This window comes from Oncorhynchus nerka, linkage group LG10, assembly GCF_034236695.1.
Source record: "Oncorhynchus nerka isolate Pitt River linkage group LG10, Oner_Uvic_2.0, whole genome shotgun sequence".
Taxonomy (NCBI): Eukaryota; Metazoa; Chordata; class Actinopteri; order Salmoniformes; family Salmonidae; genus Oncorhynchus; species Oncorhynchus nerka.
In genome coordinates this window covers 78,558,597-78,574,911 of record NC_088405.1, presented here as the reverse complement: position 1 = coordinate 78,574,911, position 16,315 = coordinate 78,558,597, and the positions used below count along the sequence as shown (strand labels likewise).

At 42.2% G+C, this 16,315-nt stretch overlaps 1 protein-coding gene across 2 annotated transcripts in view; it reads left to right on the top strand.

Annotated features, from left to right (window-relative positions):
* Positions 1-16,315, top strand: part of LOC115136047 (MAP/microtubule affinity-regulating kinase 4-like) — a 60,092-nt gene that overhangs the window by 19,784 nt on the left and 23,993 nt on the right. For both annotated transcript variants that reach the window (XM_029671402.2, XM_029671400.2), the window contains exons 4-14: positions 2,046-2,094; positions 2,866-2,931; positions 3,517-3,587; positions 3,783-3,839; positions 5,682-5,918; positions 6,343-6,462; positions 7,091-7,190; positions 7,427-7,536; positions 7,776-7,965; positions 12,570-12,796; positions 13,761-13,864. In XM_029671402.2, coding sequence (XP_029527262.1) covers positions 2,046-2,094; positions 2,866-2,931; positions 3,517-3,587; positions 3,783-3,839; positions 5,682-5,918; positions 6,343-6,462; positions 7,091-7,190; positions 7,427-7,536; positions 7,776-7,965; positions 12,570-12,796; positions 13,761-13,864 — 1,331 coding nt within the window. The remainder of the gene's footprint in view (positions 1-2,045; positions 2,095-2,865; positions 2,932-3,516; positions 3,588-3,782; positions 3,840-5,681; positions 5,919-6,342; positions 6,463-7,090; positions 7,191-7,426; positions 7,537-7,775; positions 7,966-12,569; positions 12,797-13,760; positions 13,865-16,315) is intronic.

Genomic DNA, 16,315 nt, shown 5'->3' with positions numbered 1-16,315 from the left:
GGTGGATATTATGAGAGTACATGGCCATTAAGGCCAGATCATTCTTCAAGATGTTCAAACATTCATTGATGACGCGGGGCCAAAAAATAATCACAGTCGTTGTAGAGGGTGCAACAGGTCAGCACCTCAGGAGGAAATGTCAGTTGGCTTTTCATAGCTGAGCATTCAGATGTTGAGACAGCTTGTGCGGTAGAGAGGGAGAGAGAGGGAGGGAGATACAGAAAAATACCCTCAAATAAAAAGTGACATTCTGTACTGTCTCCTCTAAATTTGATTCCAAATCCAAAATGCTAGAGTATAAAGCCCAAATTCTAATTGTATCTTCACTGTCCATAGATGAGAACTGTATTATGTTATGTATGTCATTTATAGAATGAACTTGGTGTGAGAGTCTTAATGATCGTATAACATTTATTTTTGATCTATTGTACCTGTTATTTCTTTGAAGATATATAGGATGATTCAAATTCATCATCTTTCAGATGGCCACTGTGTGGGTTCTAATGCATGGCTACTTTGTCTTTCCCTTGAGATAGAACTGTTCTTGCCTGGAGGACATGTCTTACCAAGATCTGTGATCTTATGCCTATGTCCTTCCTTGATAGGTCCACCTAAATTCTCTCGCTTATCTCCTATTGGGCAGCAGTGCAAGAGAGGAGACTGATTGGATGGCTGCTTGAGACCAAACAATGTGATTGGGCCATTGTCAGAGACAACACCTACTGTCTATCAGATTTGGCCTAGATTGATGAGAGTGGTCCGGGATTGGCTAGCAACAACAATTGGCGTTGATAACATGCTGCTTTACATACCCGTGGCTAGAGAAAATCCTCAATACAGAAGACATGAAAGAGCCCATATTAGCATAATCTGGTCTGTTACGCATAAAGAAGGAAGGGGTAGAGGGAAAGAGAGAGTTGGGGAGGTAAAGAGACAGAGGAGAGAGTTTGGTGAGAGAGTGACGCGTTGGGTAGTGTTAATGCTATCTAGAGGTGGTCAGAACAGTGTCAATTTTAAGTACTTGCACTAATAAGCCTCACAAGATGATTATACGACGGACAATCAAATGCATCTGTACCCTATATACTGTATTAATGGTATATCAATGACAGTAGGTCAGATAGGCGTTTGTGATAGAAAATGTGCTGGGGCATGTTTGGTCTGTGGAATTACGGAATTTCTGGACGACGACTGCAAGACATCAGGGGGCGGCATCATCGTATCCCATAATTCCCTCTGGCACAGCTGAAGAAGCGAGGAAGGGCCTAGTCTTAATACCCGGGTCGCTATGGCAACAGTGACGTTGGGCAGTGCCGGAGTCTTTAGACTGAGAAAATAAGGGATTGAATGAAGGAGGAAACGGAGGAAGAGAGAGACATATAGAAAGAGGGGGAGGAATGAAGAAAGAGGATATAAAAGCTTATCATACTATAATTTTTTTGAGTCTGACTTCAACCCCACCATATTCCTGCAAAATTATACACGTGGCTGACGTTAGACCACGCACTTCATGCGAGACTTCCTACCACAATCTACCACTGTTTAGACAGCAGGAATACGGTGCGGTTTGGACAAAAGTTGGATTAAAATGTTTATTTTGATATCAAGGGACACATTTCACTTAACGTGGAGTTGCTACAGATTATACATATGCTTTTGTTTTTTTTAGTGGTATGGTTATTTTCCTTCGCCAATCACCAGAACGATGCACAACTCAGGGAGTCCAACCAATACACAGACTCTCGATGTTGTGTCACAAAGCTAGGAGCTGATATATATATATATATATTGTGAACCAGATGAGTCAGATAGATGGTTCAAATAAAAAATCCTTCTTTATGACAATGCATTTGAACTGATTTCCTCCAATACTGTAAGTGTAAGCCTTACAGCAGTTTGAATTGAAAATGCATAACATTTTGAAAAAACACATGGTACACATTGCTGTAACATTTTCTCTCAGTTGAAACCCCCATATGGATATGTTCTATATATATTATTTGTATTCTATTCACTTCTAACAAAAATCCTAATGCCCTTTGCAGCTTTTTCGAGAGGTTCGGATAATGAAAGGTTTAAATCACCCAAACATAGGTAAGGGCCTGCATTAAGTGTGTGTGTGTGTGTGTGTGTGTGTGTGTGTGTGTGTGTGTGTGTGTGTGTGTGTGTGTGTGTGTGTGTGTGTGTGTGTGTGTTGTATTAATGTCTGAGCTTCAGTTGATAAGTGTGTGGTGCTTTTACATTCTGTGTTGAATCTATTCTATATTTCTATCAAGCTTTTGTGCTAGTATGTACTGAACTGTACCACCATCCTATGCATTTGTGCTGGTGTTTATGCTGTTTGTCTGTCTTTCACATGATCAAACTATGTCCATATGTCGGCTATTACAGTGCTGTATACTTATGTTGTGGCCATGGCTTAAATGTACTTTTAGTCCGCAGTCAATGTTCTAGTCCATGTTGTTTGTGTATAGTTAGTATAGCATAGCATAGTATAACATAAGATAGCATAGCATACTGATAGTAGTGTGTGTAGTCTAAATGGCTGGTCCACTCCTGTCTCATCCACTCAGACAGCAGGATTTTGTCTAGGCCTCTCACTGTATGTGTTGAATAGACTATACAGTTACAGTTGCTAGCTAGACGCGGGGAAGGAGGGCCCAGGGTTGGGTTGGCGAGGGGAACGGGATTTTCTAATGCTGAAATGTGATAAAAATAAATAAAAAAACACATGTCATTAGACTAGACCGCTTTCATGCCCTGCTGGATTTATCAGATGTGTCTTTTTTTCGTTTTTTTTTTTTTACAAAAGGAGATTTTATTTATTTATAATTTTTTATCTGATTTTGTTTGTGCCTATTACAGTGCAGCTGTTCGAGGTGATTGAGACTGATAAGACCCTTTACCTAATCATGGAGTATGCCAGTGGAGGTGGGTGCATTTGCCTTCCTGTCTGTTTCAATAGACCTAGCTACTATGTCTCCGTAATGGCGGATTAGCTTGTGTTTGATTGACAGGGGAGAAAAGTATAAATAAACCAATGGAGATGACTCAAAACCATTACTGAACACAATGGTTGTACAGTACGTACTACTATTGTATGTGTAAGTAAACATAACCTAATGTTGCGTATTTTACCTTTGGTGTTCTACGAAATTATATTGTAAATGTAGGGGGGGATTTCGGTAATAGGCTTATAGCTAATGACAGGGTTTAGTGGCCAGGGAGAATATTTCTACCAGCTGAAATGTCATTAGGATAAAATCTGGGAGGAAGCAGGCCACAGCCCCACAGTCTCTGTCACTATAACATTAGTGTTAGGCCTTTGATATTAGCTACTGGAAAAATATTAGTTTAACTGTTAATGATGGTTGAAAATACTGCAGATTCAACGAGCACAATATGAGTACATTATGTAACCAGGAAAGGGTTTAAGGAAGATTGAGTGTACAGTGAAACATATTTTGTCACATACAGTATTTCCCTCATCATGTTGACCACTCTCTTTGTTTTAAGGTGAAGTGTTTGACTACCTCGTATCTCATGGTAGAATGAAGGAGATTGAAGCCAGAGCCAAATTTCGACAGGTATGACGACCACGGTGCCTCTGTTTCTCTGGATGTCTAGCTGTCTTTTTAGTCAGTCTGTTTGTCTGGCTTGCTGGGTGGCTTGCTGCTTGCTAAAGCTGTCTGTATGTGTGTGTATATCAATCTGCCTGTCTGTATGTATGTTTGTGTGTCTGTTTGTCTGTCTGTCTGATTACCTGTCTCTCTGCCCTCTAGATTGTGTCTGCTGTCCACTACTGCCACATGAAGAACATTGTCCACCGAGACTTGAAGGTGAGAATGCTAATTGAATATACACTTAGCAAAAATATAAACGCAACATGCAACTATTTCAGATTTTACAAAGTTACAGTTCATATAAGGAAATCAATCAAGTTAAATACATTCATTAGGCCCTAATCTATGGATTTCACATGACTGGGAATACAGATATGCATCTGTTGGAAACAGATACTTAAAAAAAAAAAGTAGGGGCGTGAATCAGAAAACCAGTCACTATCTGGTGTGAACACCATTTGCCTCATGCAGCACATAGTGTTGATCAGGCTGTTGATTGTGGCCCGTGGAATCATGTAACACCCCTCTTCAATGGCTGTGTGAATTTGCTGGATACTGGTGGGAACTGGAACATGCTGCCGTAAACGTCAATCCAGAGCATCCCAAACTTGCTCAGTAAGTGACATATCTGGTGAGTATGCAGGCCATGGAATAACTGCGACATTTTCAGCTTCCAGGAATTGTGTACAAATCCTTGCGACATGGGGCCTTGCATTATCATGCTGAAACATGAGGTGATGGCGGCGGATGAATGGCACGACAATGGGCCTCATGATTTCCCCACGGTATCTGTGCATTCAAATTGCCATCAAGAAAATGCAATTGTGTTGTCCGTAGCTTATGCCTGCCCATACCATAAACCCACCGCCACCATGGGACACTCGGTTCACAACGTTGACATCAGCAAACCGTTCGCCCACGTGACGGCTGCCATCTGCCCTGTACACTTGAAACCGGAATTCATCACTGAAGAGTACATTTCTCCAGCGTTCCACTGGCCATGGAAGGTGAGCATTTGCTGGTTACAACGCTGAACTACAGTCAGGTCAAGACCCTGGTGAGGACGACGTGCACACAGATTAGCTTTCCTGAGATGGTTTCTGACAGTTTGTTCAGAGATTCTTCGGTTGTGCAAACTCACAGTTTCATCAGCTGTCCGGGTGGCTGGTCTCAGAAGTCCTGGGCTGGCGTGGTTACACACACAATTGGACGTACTGCGAAATTCTTTAAAACAACTTTTATGGTAGAGAAATTAACATGAATTATCTGGCAACAGCTCTGGTGGACATTCCTGCAGTCAGCATGCCAATTGCACATTCCCTCAAAACCAGAGACATCTGTGGCATTGTGTTGTGTGACAAAACTGCACATTTTAGAGTGGCCAATTATTCCCCCCAGCACAAGGCGCACTTGTGTAATGATCATGCTGTTTAATAAGCTTTTTTATATGCCAGACCTGTCAAGTGGATGGATTATCTTGGCAAATAAGTCATGCTCACTAAAAGGGATGAAAACAAATTTGTGCACAAAATTTGAGAGAAATAAGCTTTTCGTGTGTATGGAACATTTCTGGGTTCTTTTATTTCAGTTCATGAAACATGGGACCAACACTTTACATGTTGTGTTCATATTTTTGTTCTGTGTAAATTATTTGTGATTGTAATCGTCATTATAATCCTAAACATAAAAATTGTGACCTTGTAGTCAGTCATCCTCCTATTTTATAGATGTGAACATTTATGGATGTACAGTACATGTATTTATAGATGTGGAATGGGTAGAGGAAATAGATACGTCTTCTGATTATTATTGGATATTATGTCCCTAAACATAAGCACAGACAGACGCAGTGTGAGTCACTTCTTCTCCCTGTCTTTCCGGACTACTCTATCTATATAAATCCTGGATGACTGCTCTCCTTCTCCATCTCCCCACCTCCATCCCTCCATCCCTCCCCCTCTATCCCTCCGTCCATCTGTTCCATGTATCCCTCTACCCCTCCATCCTTCTTTCCCTCTACTCTCTCTCCGCCCTCTTTTTCCTCCATCCCTTCTCCAGGCCGAGAACCTCCTGCTGGACGCCAATGCCAACATCAAGATCGCCGACTTCGGCTTCAGTAATGAGTTCACGCTGGGCAACAAGCTGGACACGTTCTGTGGCTCCCCGCCCTACGCTGCCCCGGAACTGTTCCAGGGGAAGAAGTACGACGGGCCCGAGGTGGACGTCTGGAGCCTGGGAGTCATACTATACACGCTGGTGTCAGGGTCGCTGCCCTTCGATGGGCAGAACCTCAAGGTGTGTGTGTGTGGGGGGGGGGTTGAGGCCTTGGGTGAGGGGGGTTAGAGATGGATGTCTGTAGTCTGGGAATCAAACTGTACACTCTGGCCAGCAGCTCGCTGCCCTTCGACCTGTGTGCCTGTGTGGCTGCTAATCCGAATGCTTCATAGGATATAGTGTTGTAGTGAGTGCAGAGTGTATTGAGTGTACAATTGGTGTCTTATTTCTACTGTACTGTATGTCTGTGTTGGTGTGTGTCGGGGTTGGCCTGTTGTTTGATGTGTGTTTGACTATTTCTGTTTTCTTGTGCTTGACATCAAGTTTGGTGTGTGCTTGACGATGTGTTTTTGGTCTGTGGTTGACAATCCGCGTTTGGTGTGTGTGTTCGGTGAGTGTTTAAAAACGTGTGTGTATGTGTGTGTGTGTTTGTGACTGCCCACAGGAGCTGCGTGAGCGCGTCCTGAGAGGGAAGTATCGTGTGCCCTTCTACATGTCCACCGACTGTGAGGGGATCCTACGCCGGTTCCTGGTGCTCAATCCCACCAAACGCTGCACCTTAGATGTGAGGAGAACCAACCACACATGCTTGATTCACACTATAGGACCAACCCAAACCATATATTGCTGGCTTGGATATTGTCTTTTCACATTGTCCTTTCTTGCATAGTTTTACCAATTATAGTGGATGTGTAACTATGCCAGCCCAGTACAGCTTGGTTCGGTTCGGTTTGGCTCAGTAGTGTAGAAAGGGTATAACATGTCACACACTAATACCCCAACATGTAATAAAGCTCCAAACCACTAGGCCAGGACCATACCAGTATCGCAACATTTTAAACACAAAGCAGACCAATACACTTTGGTCCTTTAAAAACCTCCTGTATGCTAAATATTGTGTGCTGTAGCTTGGAAAATAAATACATATGTCTCTGGATGACAACATAATGTTTTTTTCCAACATTTGGGGGGTTTTCCTTAAGAAGTTCAATCCACTTTGTGTTTTGTTTCCTTGCCACGATACTAACGAGTATTACGATACTGGTATCGCCACCGGCCTTACAAACCACCATAACATGAATTTCACCTACATCCCCAAAACTCCAACACACACACACACACACACACACACACACACAGGATTTCCAACTTTAGCTACTCTCTAACATGGAATCTTGTTGTGATCTCCACAGCAAGTCATGAAGGACAAGTGGATAAACGCAGGGTATGATGAGGATTCCTTGAAGCCCCATATAGAGCCTGTTGAGGACTACAGTGATGCCGCTCGCATAGGTGAGCCAGCTATGTCCAGGCCAATGCCTTGCTATCCACAATTTCGGTGTTACTCTTCCACTTTGGCTCTGGTGGCTTATTTAGCCAGGTCACTTCATGCCTTTTGACATTCTTATGAAACACATTTCAGATACAGTAGCCTTTCAGTTAATATCTGTTCATGAAATGTTGGCTTAAAATGATTTCCAAAATGCCCACCTTCTTTTTCCCCATCTCCCCTTATTTGTGGTCTTCAGAGGTGATGGTGGGGATGGGCTTTACTCCCGAGGAGATCAAGGACGCTCTGCTCAACCAGAAGTACAACGAGGTCACCGCTACCTACCTATTGCTGGGCCTCAAGAATGAGGTGAGCAGTCTGGGCCTGGCCACCAGAGGGCAGCACAAGATATCAATGTGCTATTACACAGAAAAACACTGCAGCCCTAGTAATCAGTATGTATACTGGATTTAGGTAAGAATATGTATTTTTGTAAGAACATACTAAAATGCTTATTTGATTAAGAATTATGTAGACAGGCTCTTGGTGGCTCCACATTTAGTCCATGCAGCTAGTTAACACCCGTGCTGTGGTTGTCTTGGTAACAGGATGGTGGCGAGTCTCGTTCGGCCAGTACCCAGTCCCTGGCACGGGTCCGGCCCAGCCCCATCACCAACGGGACCAACAAACACTCCTTGGCCACTGCAGGCTCCTCTTCCTCCTCTTCATCCTCCTCACACAGCAAGACCCAGCGTAGCGCTTCCACCTATCACAGGCAGCGGCGGCACAGTGACTTCTGTGAGTGTTCAACTGTGCATTCTGATGCACCTTCTAATGTACCCTCTTGTTTACTTACTACTGTAGATTATACTGTACCTTCCCTCACCATCTCATATCCCCCCCTCACAAACACAGAAATCCTAATTCCGCTCATGGTGTAGTGGACATTGTTTAGGTGCCGGAGCGCAATACAAATGTAAATAACATCATCATTTCTCAAAGTTTCTACCAACAGATAGCCTATTGAATATCATTATATAAAATGCATCCTCCAATTGCAACATCTGACCACATATTGTAACAAGAAAATGTAATATTTTTAATACCCTCAAACACCAAGTTAGGCATACCTCATTTCAAAATAAGCCATCATCACTGTCAATCGTGAATGATAATTCTTCACGTTATACGGTCAAATGTCCAAACGGCATCTGCATGCCAATTATTTGATCTCAATCAGTTTAATGGGAATATGCATTTAGTTCTTCTTGAATTACCGTGAGCATATTAGAGCAGATGGTGTTAAAATATATAGACTTCCTGTATTTAGTTTCAATCAAAGCACATTTTGTCTAGTGGCACACGCTGTTGAGTTTTGGCCGCATTCGATTTTTTTATTTACTATTCTGCTATCCAATCATAAAATCTCATAAGAATGAGGTGGTGTTTTTGGTGTAAGAGCAACGTTATAGTATTCATTTATATTTGGTTCTGTTATGTAGAATACCAATTCATCATTATGTGATCTTCCAAGACATCATATTGAGCTTTGATCTAACTTTACTAAACTATCACCATTGTGAGACGTGGCAGAGTGGTCACTCAGGTGACTACACTCCTGCTCCCGCTGTTCATTGAGTTCATTGAAGCGCACCTACTGTACCCTATTCTTTTGCAGCACTCAAAATTTGGTGATGCAGAAATGAGAAACCACATGTGGCTTTTTTTAATGAAAATCTGGGAATATGTGGCCAAGGAAACATTTCTGGTTAGTCTCGGGGAATGTTAATCAGTTACGAAGGGAGACTTTTAAAATGTGGTTGAGTGAATTAGTAAATATGTTGAATGAACAGCTAATGAGTATGGAGTGCCTCACACGTTTGACGAAATGACCTTATCTTTCAGTCTAATGCGGCTATTTACTTCGACAGAATCACACTTTTGTAAGTAGTTAGGCCTAACTGTCCTCTCCAAGATTAGCTGGAATTTAGTTGAAAGAATTTGAGAAATGTGATTGGTTGAAATCTTGTTTTGCGCTGCGCAGAATATTAGATCTCAACAACGATTGGAGAAGTGTTTAACATCACCAGTACCACATTCGTATAATACATATATTTTAAGCTCAACATGATTTTGTGACTACAAGAGACAGGTTGGAATTGCAGTCACATTGAGTATTATATTATATTGTATTATAAGAATATTGAATAATGGCGTCGGTAGAGATGGCTGCCGATTTACGGCGTCCTAACCAATTGTGCTATTGTGTGTGGTTTTTTTTTGCGTTATTTGTAACTTATTTCGTACATAATGTTTCTGCCACCGTCTCTTATGACTGAAAAGAGCTTCTGGATATCAGGACAGCGATGACTCACCTCGAACTGGACAAGTATTTTTTCTTTAACGAGTCGGACGCGTAGGATTTACTTCAGACACCGACAAGGCCCAAATCCCCGTCATTCACATGAAGAAGAGACAGAGATATTGGGGACGTAGGTCATGGTGCCTTGTAAGGAGCCGATGGCGTGGAGACTCTCACACGTTTGACAAAATGACCTTATCCTTCAGTCTAATACGGCTATTTACTTACATTTGTAGCACTTCATCAAACTGGACCATGTTAGCCCCTATATGGTCCAAGCACACCAAGACAGTCGTGAAGAGGGCAAATCTGAAAAGATTTGGCATGGATCCTCAGATCCTCAAAAAGTTCTACAGCTGCACCATCGAGAGCATCCTAACTGGTTGCATCACTATCTGGTATGGCAACTAATCGGCCTCTGACCGCAAGGCCCTACAGAGGGTAGTGCGTATGGCCCATTACATCACTGGGGCCAAGCTTCCTGCCATCCAGGACCTCTATACCAGGCAGTGTCAGAAGAAGGCCCTAAAAATAGTTAAAGACTCCAGCCACCCTAGTCATAGACTGTTCTCTCTGCTGCCGCACGGGAAGCGGTACCGGAGCACCAAGTCTAGATCCAAAAGAATTCTTAACTTCTACCCCCTAGCCATAAGACTCTTGAACTGATATTTTTTTATTTAACTAGGCAAGTTAGTTAAGAACAAATTCTTATTTTCAATAACTGCCTTGTTCAGGGGCAGAATGACTTGTCAGCTCGGGGATTCGATCTTAAAACCTTTCGGTTAGTAGGCCAACACTCCTACCACTAGGTTACCTGCCACCCTAATCAAAAGGCTACCCAGACTATTTGCATTGTCCCCCCACCCCCTCTGTTACGCTGCTGCAACTCTCTGTTTATTATCTATGCATAGTCATAGTGTACCTACAAGTACATACAGTTGAAGTCAGAAATGTACATACACTTAGGTTGGAGTCATTAAAACTCATTTTACAACCACTCCACAAATTTCTTGTTAACAAACTATAGTTTTTGCAAGTCGATTAGGACATCTACTTCGTGCATGACACAAGTAATTTTTCCAACAATTGTTTACAGACAGATTATTTCACTTATCACAATTCCAGTGAGTCAGAGGTTTACATACACTAAGTTGACAGTGCCTTTAAACAGCTTTGAAAATGACAGAAAACAAGGTCAAGCTTCTGATAGGCTAATTGACATCATTTGAGTCAATTGGAGGTGTACCTGTGGATGTATTTCAAGGCCTACCTTCAAACTCAGTGCCTCTTTGCTTGACATCATGGGAAAATCAAAAGAATGCAGCCAAGACCTCAGAAAAAAATTGTAGACCTCCACAAGTCTGGCTCATCCTTGGGAGCAATTTCCAAATGCCTGACGGTACCACGTTCATCTGTACAAACAATAGCACACAAGTATAAACACCATGGGCCCACGCAGCCGTCATACCGCTCAGGAAGGAGTTCTGTCTTCTAGAGATGAACAGATTTTGTGTGCGAAAAGTGCAAATCAATCCCAGAACAACAGCAAAGGACCTTGTGAAGATGCTGGAGGAAACAGGTACAAAAGTATCTATATCCACAGTAAAACGAGTCCTATATTGACAAGAACTGAAAGACTGCTCAGCAAGGAAGAAGCCACTGCTCCAAAACTGACATAAAAAAGCCAGACTACGGTTTACAACTGCACATGGGGACAAAGATCGTACTTTTTGGAGAAATGTCCTCTGGTCTGATGAAACAAAAATAGAACTGTTTGGCCATAATGACCATCGTTATGTTTGGAGGAAAAAGGGGAGGCTTGCAAGCCAAAGAACACCATCCCAACCGTGAAGCACCGGGGTGGCAGCATCATGTTGTGGGGGTGCTTTGCTGCAGGAGGGACTGGTGCACTTCACAAAATAGATGGCATCATGAGGAAGTGAAATTATGTGGATATATTGAAGCAACATCTCAAGACATCAGTTAAGTTAAATCTTGGTCGCAAATGGGTCTTCCAAATGGACCCAAGCATACTTCCAAAGTCGTGGAAAAATGGCTTAAGGACAACAAAGTCAAGGTATTGGAGTGGCCATCACAAAGCCCTGACCTCAATCCTATAGAAAATGTGTGGGCAGAACTGAAAAAGCGTGTGTGAGCAAGGAGGCCTACAAACATGACTCAGTTACACCAGCTCTGTCTGGAGGAATGGGCCAAAATTCACCCAACTTATTGTGGGAAGCTTGTGGAAGGCTATCCAAAAGGTTTGACCCAAGTTAAACAATTTAAAAGCAACGCTACCAAATACTAATTGAGTGAATGTCAACTTCTGACCCACTGGGAATGTGATGAAAGAAATAAAAGCTGAAATAAATAATTCTCTCCACTATTATTCTGACATTTCACATTCTTAAAATAAAGTCGTGATCCTAATTGACCTAATACAGGGAATTTTTACTAGGATTAAATGTCAGGAATTGTGAAACTGAGTTTAAATGTATTTGGCTAAGGTGTATGTAAACTTCCGACTTCAACTATATTACCTCAATTACCTCGACTAACCTGTGCCCCCGCACATTGACTCTTTACTGGTACCCCCTGTATATAGCCTCGCTACTGTTATTTTACTGCTACTCTTTAATTATTTTTTATTTTTGGCTTATCTATTTTTGACTTAATACTTATTTTTCTTAAAATTGCATTGGTTAGGTTAGGGGCTTGTAAGTAAGAAAGTAAGCAAGCATTTAACTGTTATACCTTATATTCAGAGCATGTGACAAATCAAATTTCATTTGATTTGGAAAAAAAAAATTCTGACTTACATATGGGACCAAAAAAATGTGGTGTTTGAATTTCTAAAATGCGGGACTGTTTTGTTTGGTTACGGGACAAAATGTGGGACTGTCCTGCACAATCCGGGACATGTGGTCATCCTACCCATATCCTCAGCTCCTGTCCTGTCCACTGACTAAGTGTCTGTGAGTGTGTGCATGTGTGTGTATCTGTCTGTCTGCCAGTGTTAACATGTGTGTTCCCCCCTCAGGCGGGCCCTCCATGCCGGTCATGCACCCCAAGAGAAGCCCCACCAGCACAGGTGACCGGGAGCTGCGGGAGGGGCGCATGCCCCCGCGTAAGGCCAGCTGCAGCGTGATGGGCAGTCGCTCGCTGCCACCCTCCAGTCCCATGGTCAGCAGTGCCAATAACCCCAACAAGTCAGAGATCCCCGACCGCCGAAAGGAGATGACTGCCACCACGGTGAGAAACAGTGAGGTAGGATGGGTGGGTTGGGTGGTGGGGGGGGTTATAGGGCTGCATTTGAAATGGCACCTTATTCCATAAGTAGTGCATTACTATACAGATTACAATACCATTTTGGACGCGCCCTGGGAAAGATATGCGTTTTAAATGGCTTCCTATTCCCTAAGTAGTGCACTACTACACAGGAAATAGGGTACCATTTTGGAACACAACTCGTCTACAGAAGGCCAGTTTTATTGCTTCTTTAATCAGGACAACAGTATTCAGCTGTGCTAACATAATTGCAAAAGGGTTTTCTAATGATCAACTAGCCTTTTAAAATTATAAACTTGGATTAGCTAACACAACGTGCCATTGGAACACAGGAGTGATGCTTGCTGATAATGGGCCTCTGTACGCCTATGTAGATATTCCATAAACAATCTGCCGTTTCCAGCTACAATAGTCATTTACAACATTAACAATGTCTACACTGTATTTCTGATCAATTTGATGTTATTTTAATGGACAGAAAATGTGCTTTTCTGTGTAGCCTACTCCGCATCGGATGCGCTTAGAAATATTGTATTGCGTGCAGTTATTGTATTGCATGCATTTACTCAAATGCTTGCAGTTAAACAACCAATAATACTGCGGGACTCTGATTGTTCAAGTTTGTTTATTCGTCATATACACATGATGTACATGGAGTACACAGTGCAATGAAATGCTCTCTTGCAGGCTCATCTCTCAACGGTACAACAACAATATAGAAAGTCAATGGGTAAAGAAGGGTAATAAAAATACAAAATATATATAAAATAAAACTCAATGAGATAAAATAGAATAATAATTTTAGCAAGAATGTCCCTGTCCCAGGTTGTAGTCCCCACATGTTTCAAGACAACCACCATCATACTCCTCTTTGGTAGTATGATGTGACAACTGGTATCTATGGTAACGTCTGATATGATCATTTGCCCTCTTACTTTCCCAGAACAACATCCCGGGAAGTGCCATGACCCGGCGGAACACATATGTCTGCACGGACCGCTCCAGCACCGACAGACACTCACTGCTGCAGAATGGCAAGGAGAACAGGTGAAGGACATGAAGGGACAAGGGAAGGAGAGCGAGAGAGAGAGACTCCCAAATATATCCCCACTTGTCCCCTGATGATGATTAAGATTAAGAGATTAAGATTAAGATCAATTTATTGGTGAATTGAACACAAGGTCGAAATTTGACTTCTGCTTTTAAAGGAGAAGTTTTAGTTTTTACAACCAAATATATATTTTCTATGTAAAGTACCAGTCAAAAGTTTGGACATACCTACTCATTCAAATCTAAATATATTTTAGATTTTAGATTCTTCAAGTATCCACCCTTTGCTTTGCATTTCTATTTGTATTTATTATGGATCCCCATTAGATGCTGCCAAAGCAGCAGCTACTCTTCTTGGGGTCCAGCAAAATTAAGGCAGTTTATACCATTTTAAAACATTACAATACATTCACAGATTTCACAACACATTGTGTACCCTCAGGCCCCTACTCCACCACTACCACATATAGTGGGGAGAACAAGGATTTGATACACTGCCGATTTTGAAGGTTTTCCCTCTTAAAAAGCATGTAGAGGTCTGTAATTTTTATCACACTTCAACTGTGAGAGACGGAATCTAAAACAAAAATCCAGAAAATCACATTGTATGATTTTTAAGTAATTAATTTGCATTTTATTGCATGACATATGTGTTTGATACATCAGAAAATCAGAACTTAATATTTGGTACAGAAACCTTTGTTTGCAATTACAGAGATCATACGTTTCCTGTAGTTCTTGTCCAGGTTTGCACATACTGCAGCAGGGATTTTGGCCCACTCCTCCATACAGACCTTGTCCAGATCCTTCAGGCTTCGGGGCTGTCGCTGGGAAATACGGACTTTCAGCTCCCTCCAAATATTTTCTATTGGGTTCAGGTCTGGAGACCGGCTAGGCCACTCCAGGACCTTGAGATGCTTCTTACTGAGCCACTCCTTAGTTGCCCTGGCTGTGTGTTTCGGGTCGTTGTCATGCTGGAAGACCCAGCCACGACCGATCTTCAATGCTGTTACTGAGGGAAGGAGGTTGTTGGCCAAGATCTCGCGATACATGGCCCCATCCATCCTCCCCTCAATACGGTGCAGTCGTCCTGTCCCCTTTGCAGAAAGCATCCCCAAAGAATAATGTTTCCGCCTCCATGCTTCACAGTTGGTATGGTGTTCTTGGGGTTGTACTCATCCTTCTTCTTCCTCCAAACACGGCAGGTGGAGTTTAGACCAAAAAGCTCTATTTTTGTCTCATCAGACCAGGTCCTGCCATGTAGTTCTGGGCTGATCCCTCACCTTTCTCATGATCATTGATGCCCCACGAGGTGAGATCTTGCATGGAGCCCCAGACCGAGGTTGATTGACCGTCATCTTGAACGTCTTCCATGTTCTAATAATTGCGCCAACAGTTGTTGCCTTCTCACCAAGCTGCTTGCCTATTGTCCTGTAGCCCATCCCAGCCTTGCGCAGGTCTACAATTTTATCCCTGATGTCGCTGGTCTTGGACATTGAGGAGAGGTTGGAGTCTGTTTGATTGAATGTGTGGACAGGTGTCTTTTATACAGGTAACAAGTTCATACAGGTGCAATTAATACAGGTAATGAGTGGAGAACAGAAGGGCTTCTTAAAGAAAAACTAACAGGTCTGTGAGAGCCGGAATTCCTACTGGTTGGTAGGTGATCAAATACTTGTGTCATGCAATAAAATGCAAATTAATTCCTTAAAAATCATACAATGTGATTTTCTGGATTTTTCTTTTAGATTCCATCTCCCACAGTTGAAGTGTACCTATGATAAAAAATTACAGACCTCTACATGCTTTGTAAGTAGGAAAACCTGCAAAATCAGCAGTGTATCAAATACTTGTTCTCCCCACTGTATGTACTGTGTGTGTGTGTGTGAGTAAAATCTATTTAGTCTCAAATAAATCATGAAACATGTCCAATTTAGTTTAAATAATGCAAAAACACAGTGTTGGAGAAGAAAGTAAAAGTGCAATATGTGCCATGTAAAAAGCTAACGTTTAAGTTCCTTGCTCAGAACATGAGAACATATGAAAACTGGTGGTTCCTTTTAACATGAGTCTTCAATATTCCCAGTTAAGAAGATTTAGGTTGTAGTTATTATAGGACTATTTCTCTCTATACCATTTGTATTTCATATATATATACATATACCTATTGAATGTTCTTATAGGCACTATAGTATTGCCAGCCTAATCTCGAGAGTTGATAGGCTTGAAGTTATAAACAGCGCAATGCTTGAACCACAGCGAAGAGCTGCTGGCAAATGCACGAAAGTGCTGTTTGAATGGATGCTTACGAGCCTGCTGCTGCCTGCCACCGCTCAGTCAGACTGCTTTATCAAATATCACATCATAGACTTAATTATAATATATTAACAGGCCTACAAGCCCTCAATCCAGCCCCTCTCAGCCTATTGCTCTCGGCCTGACAGTCTG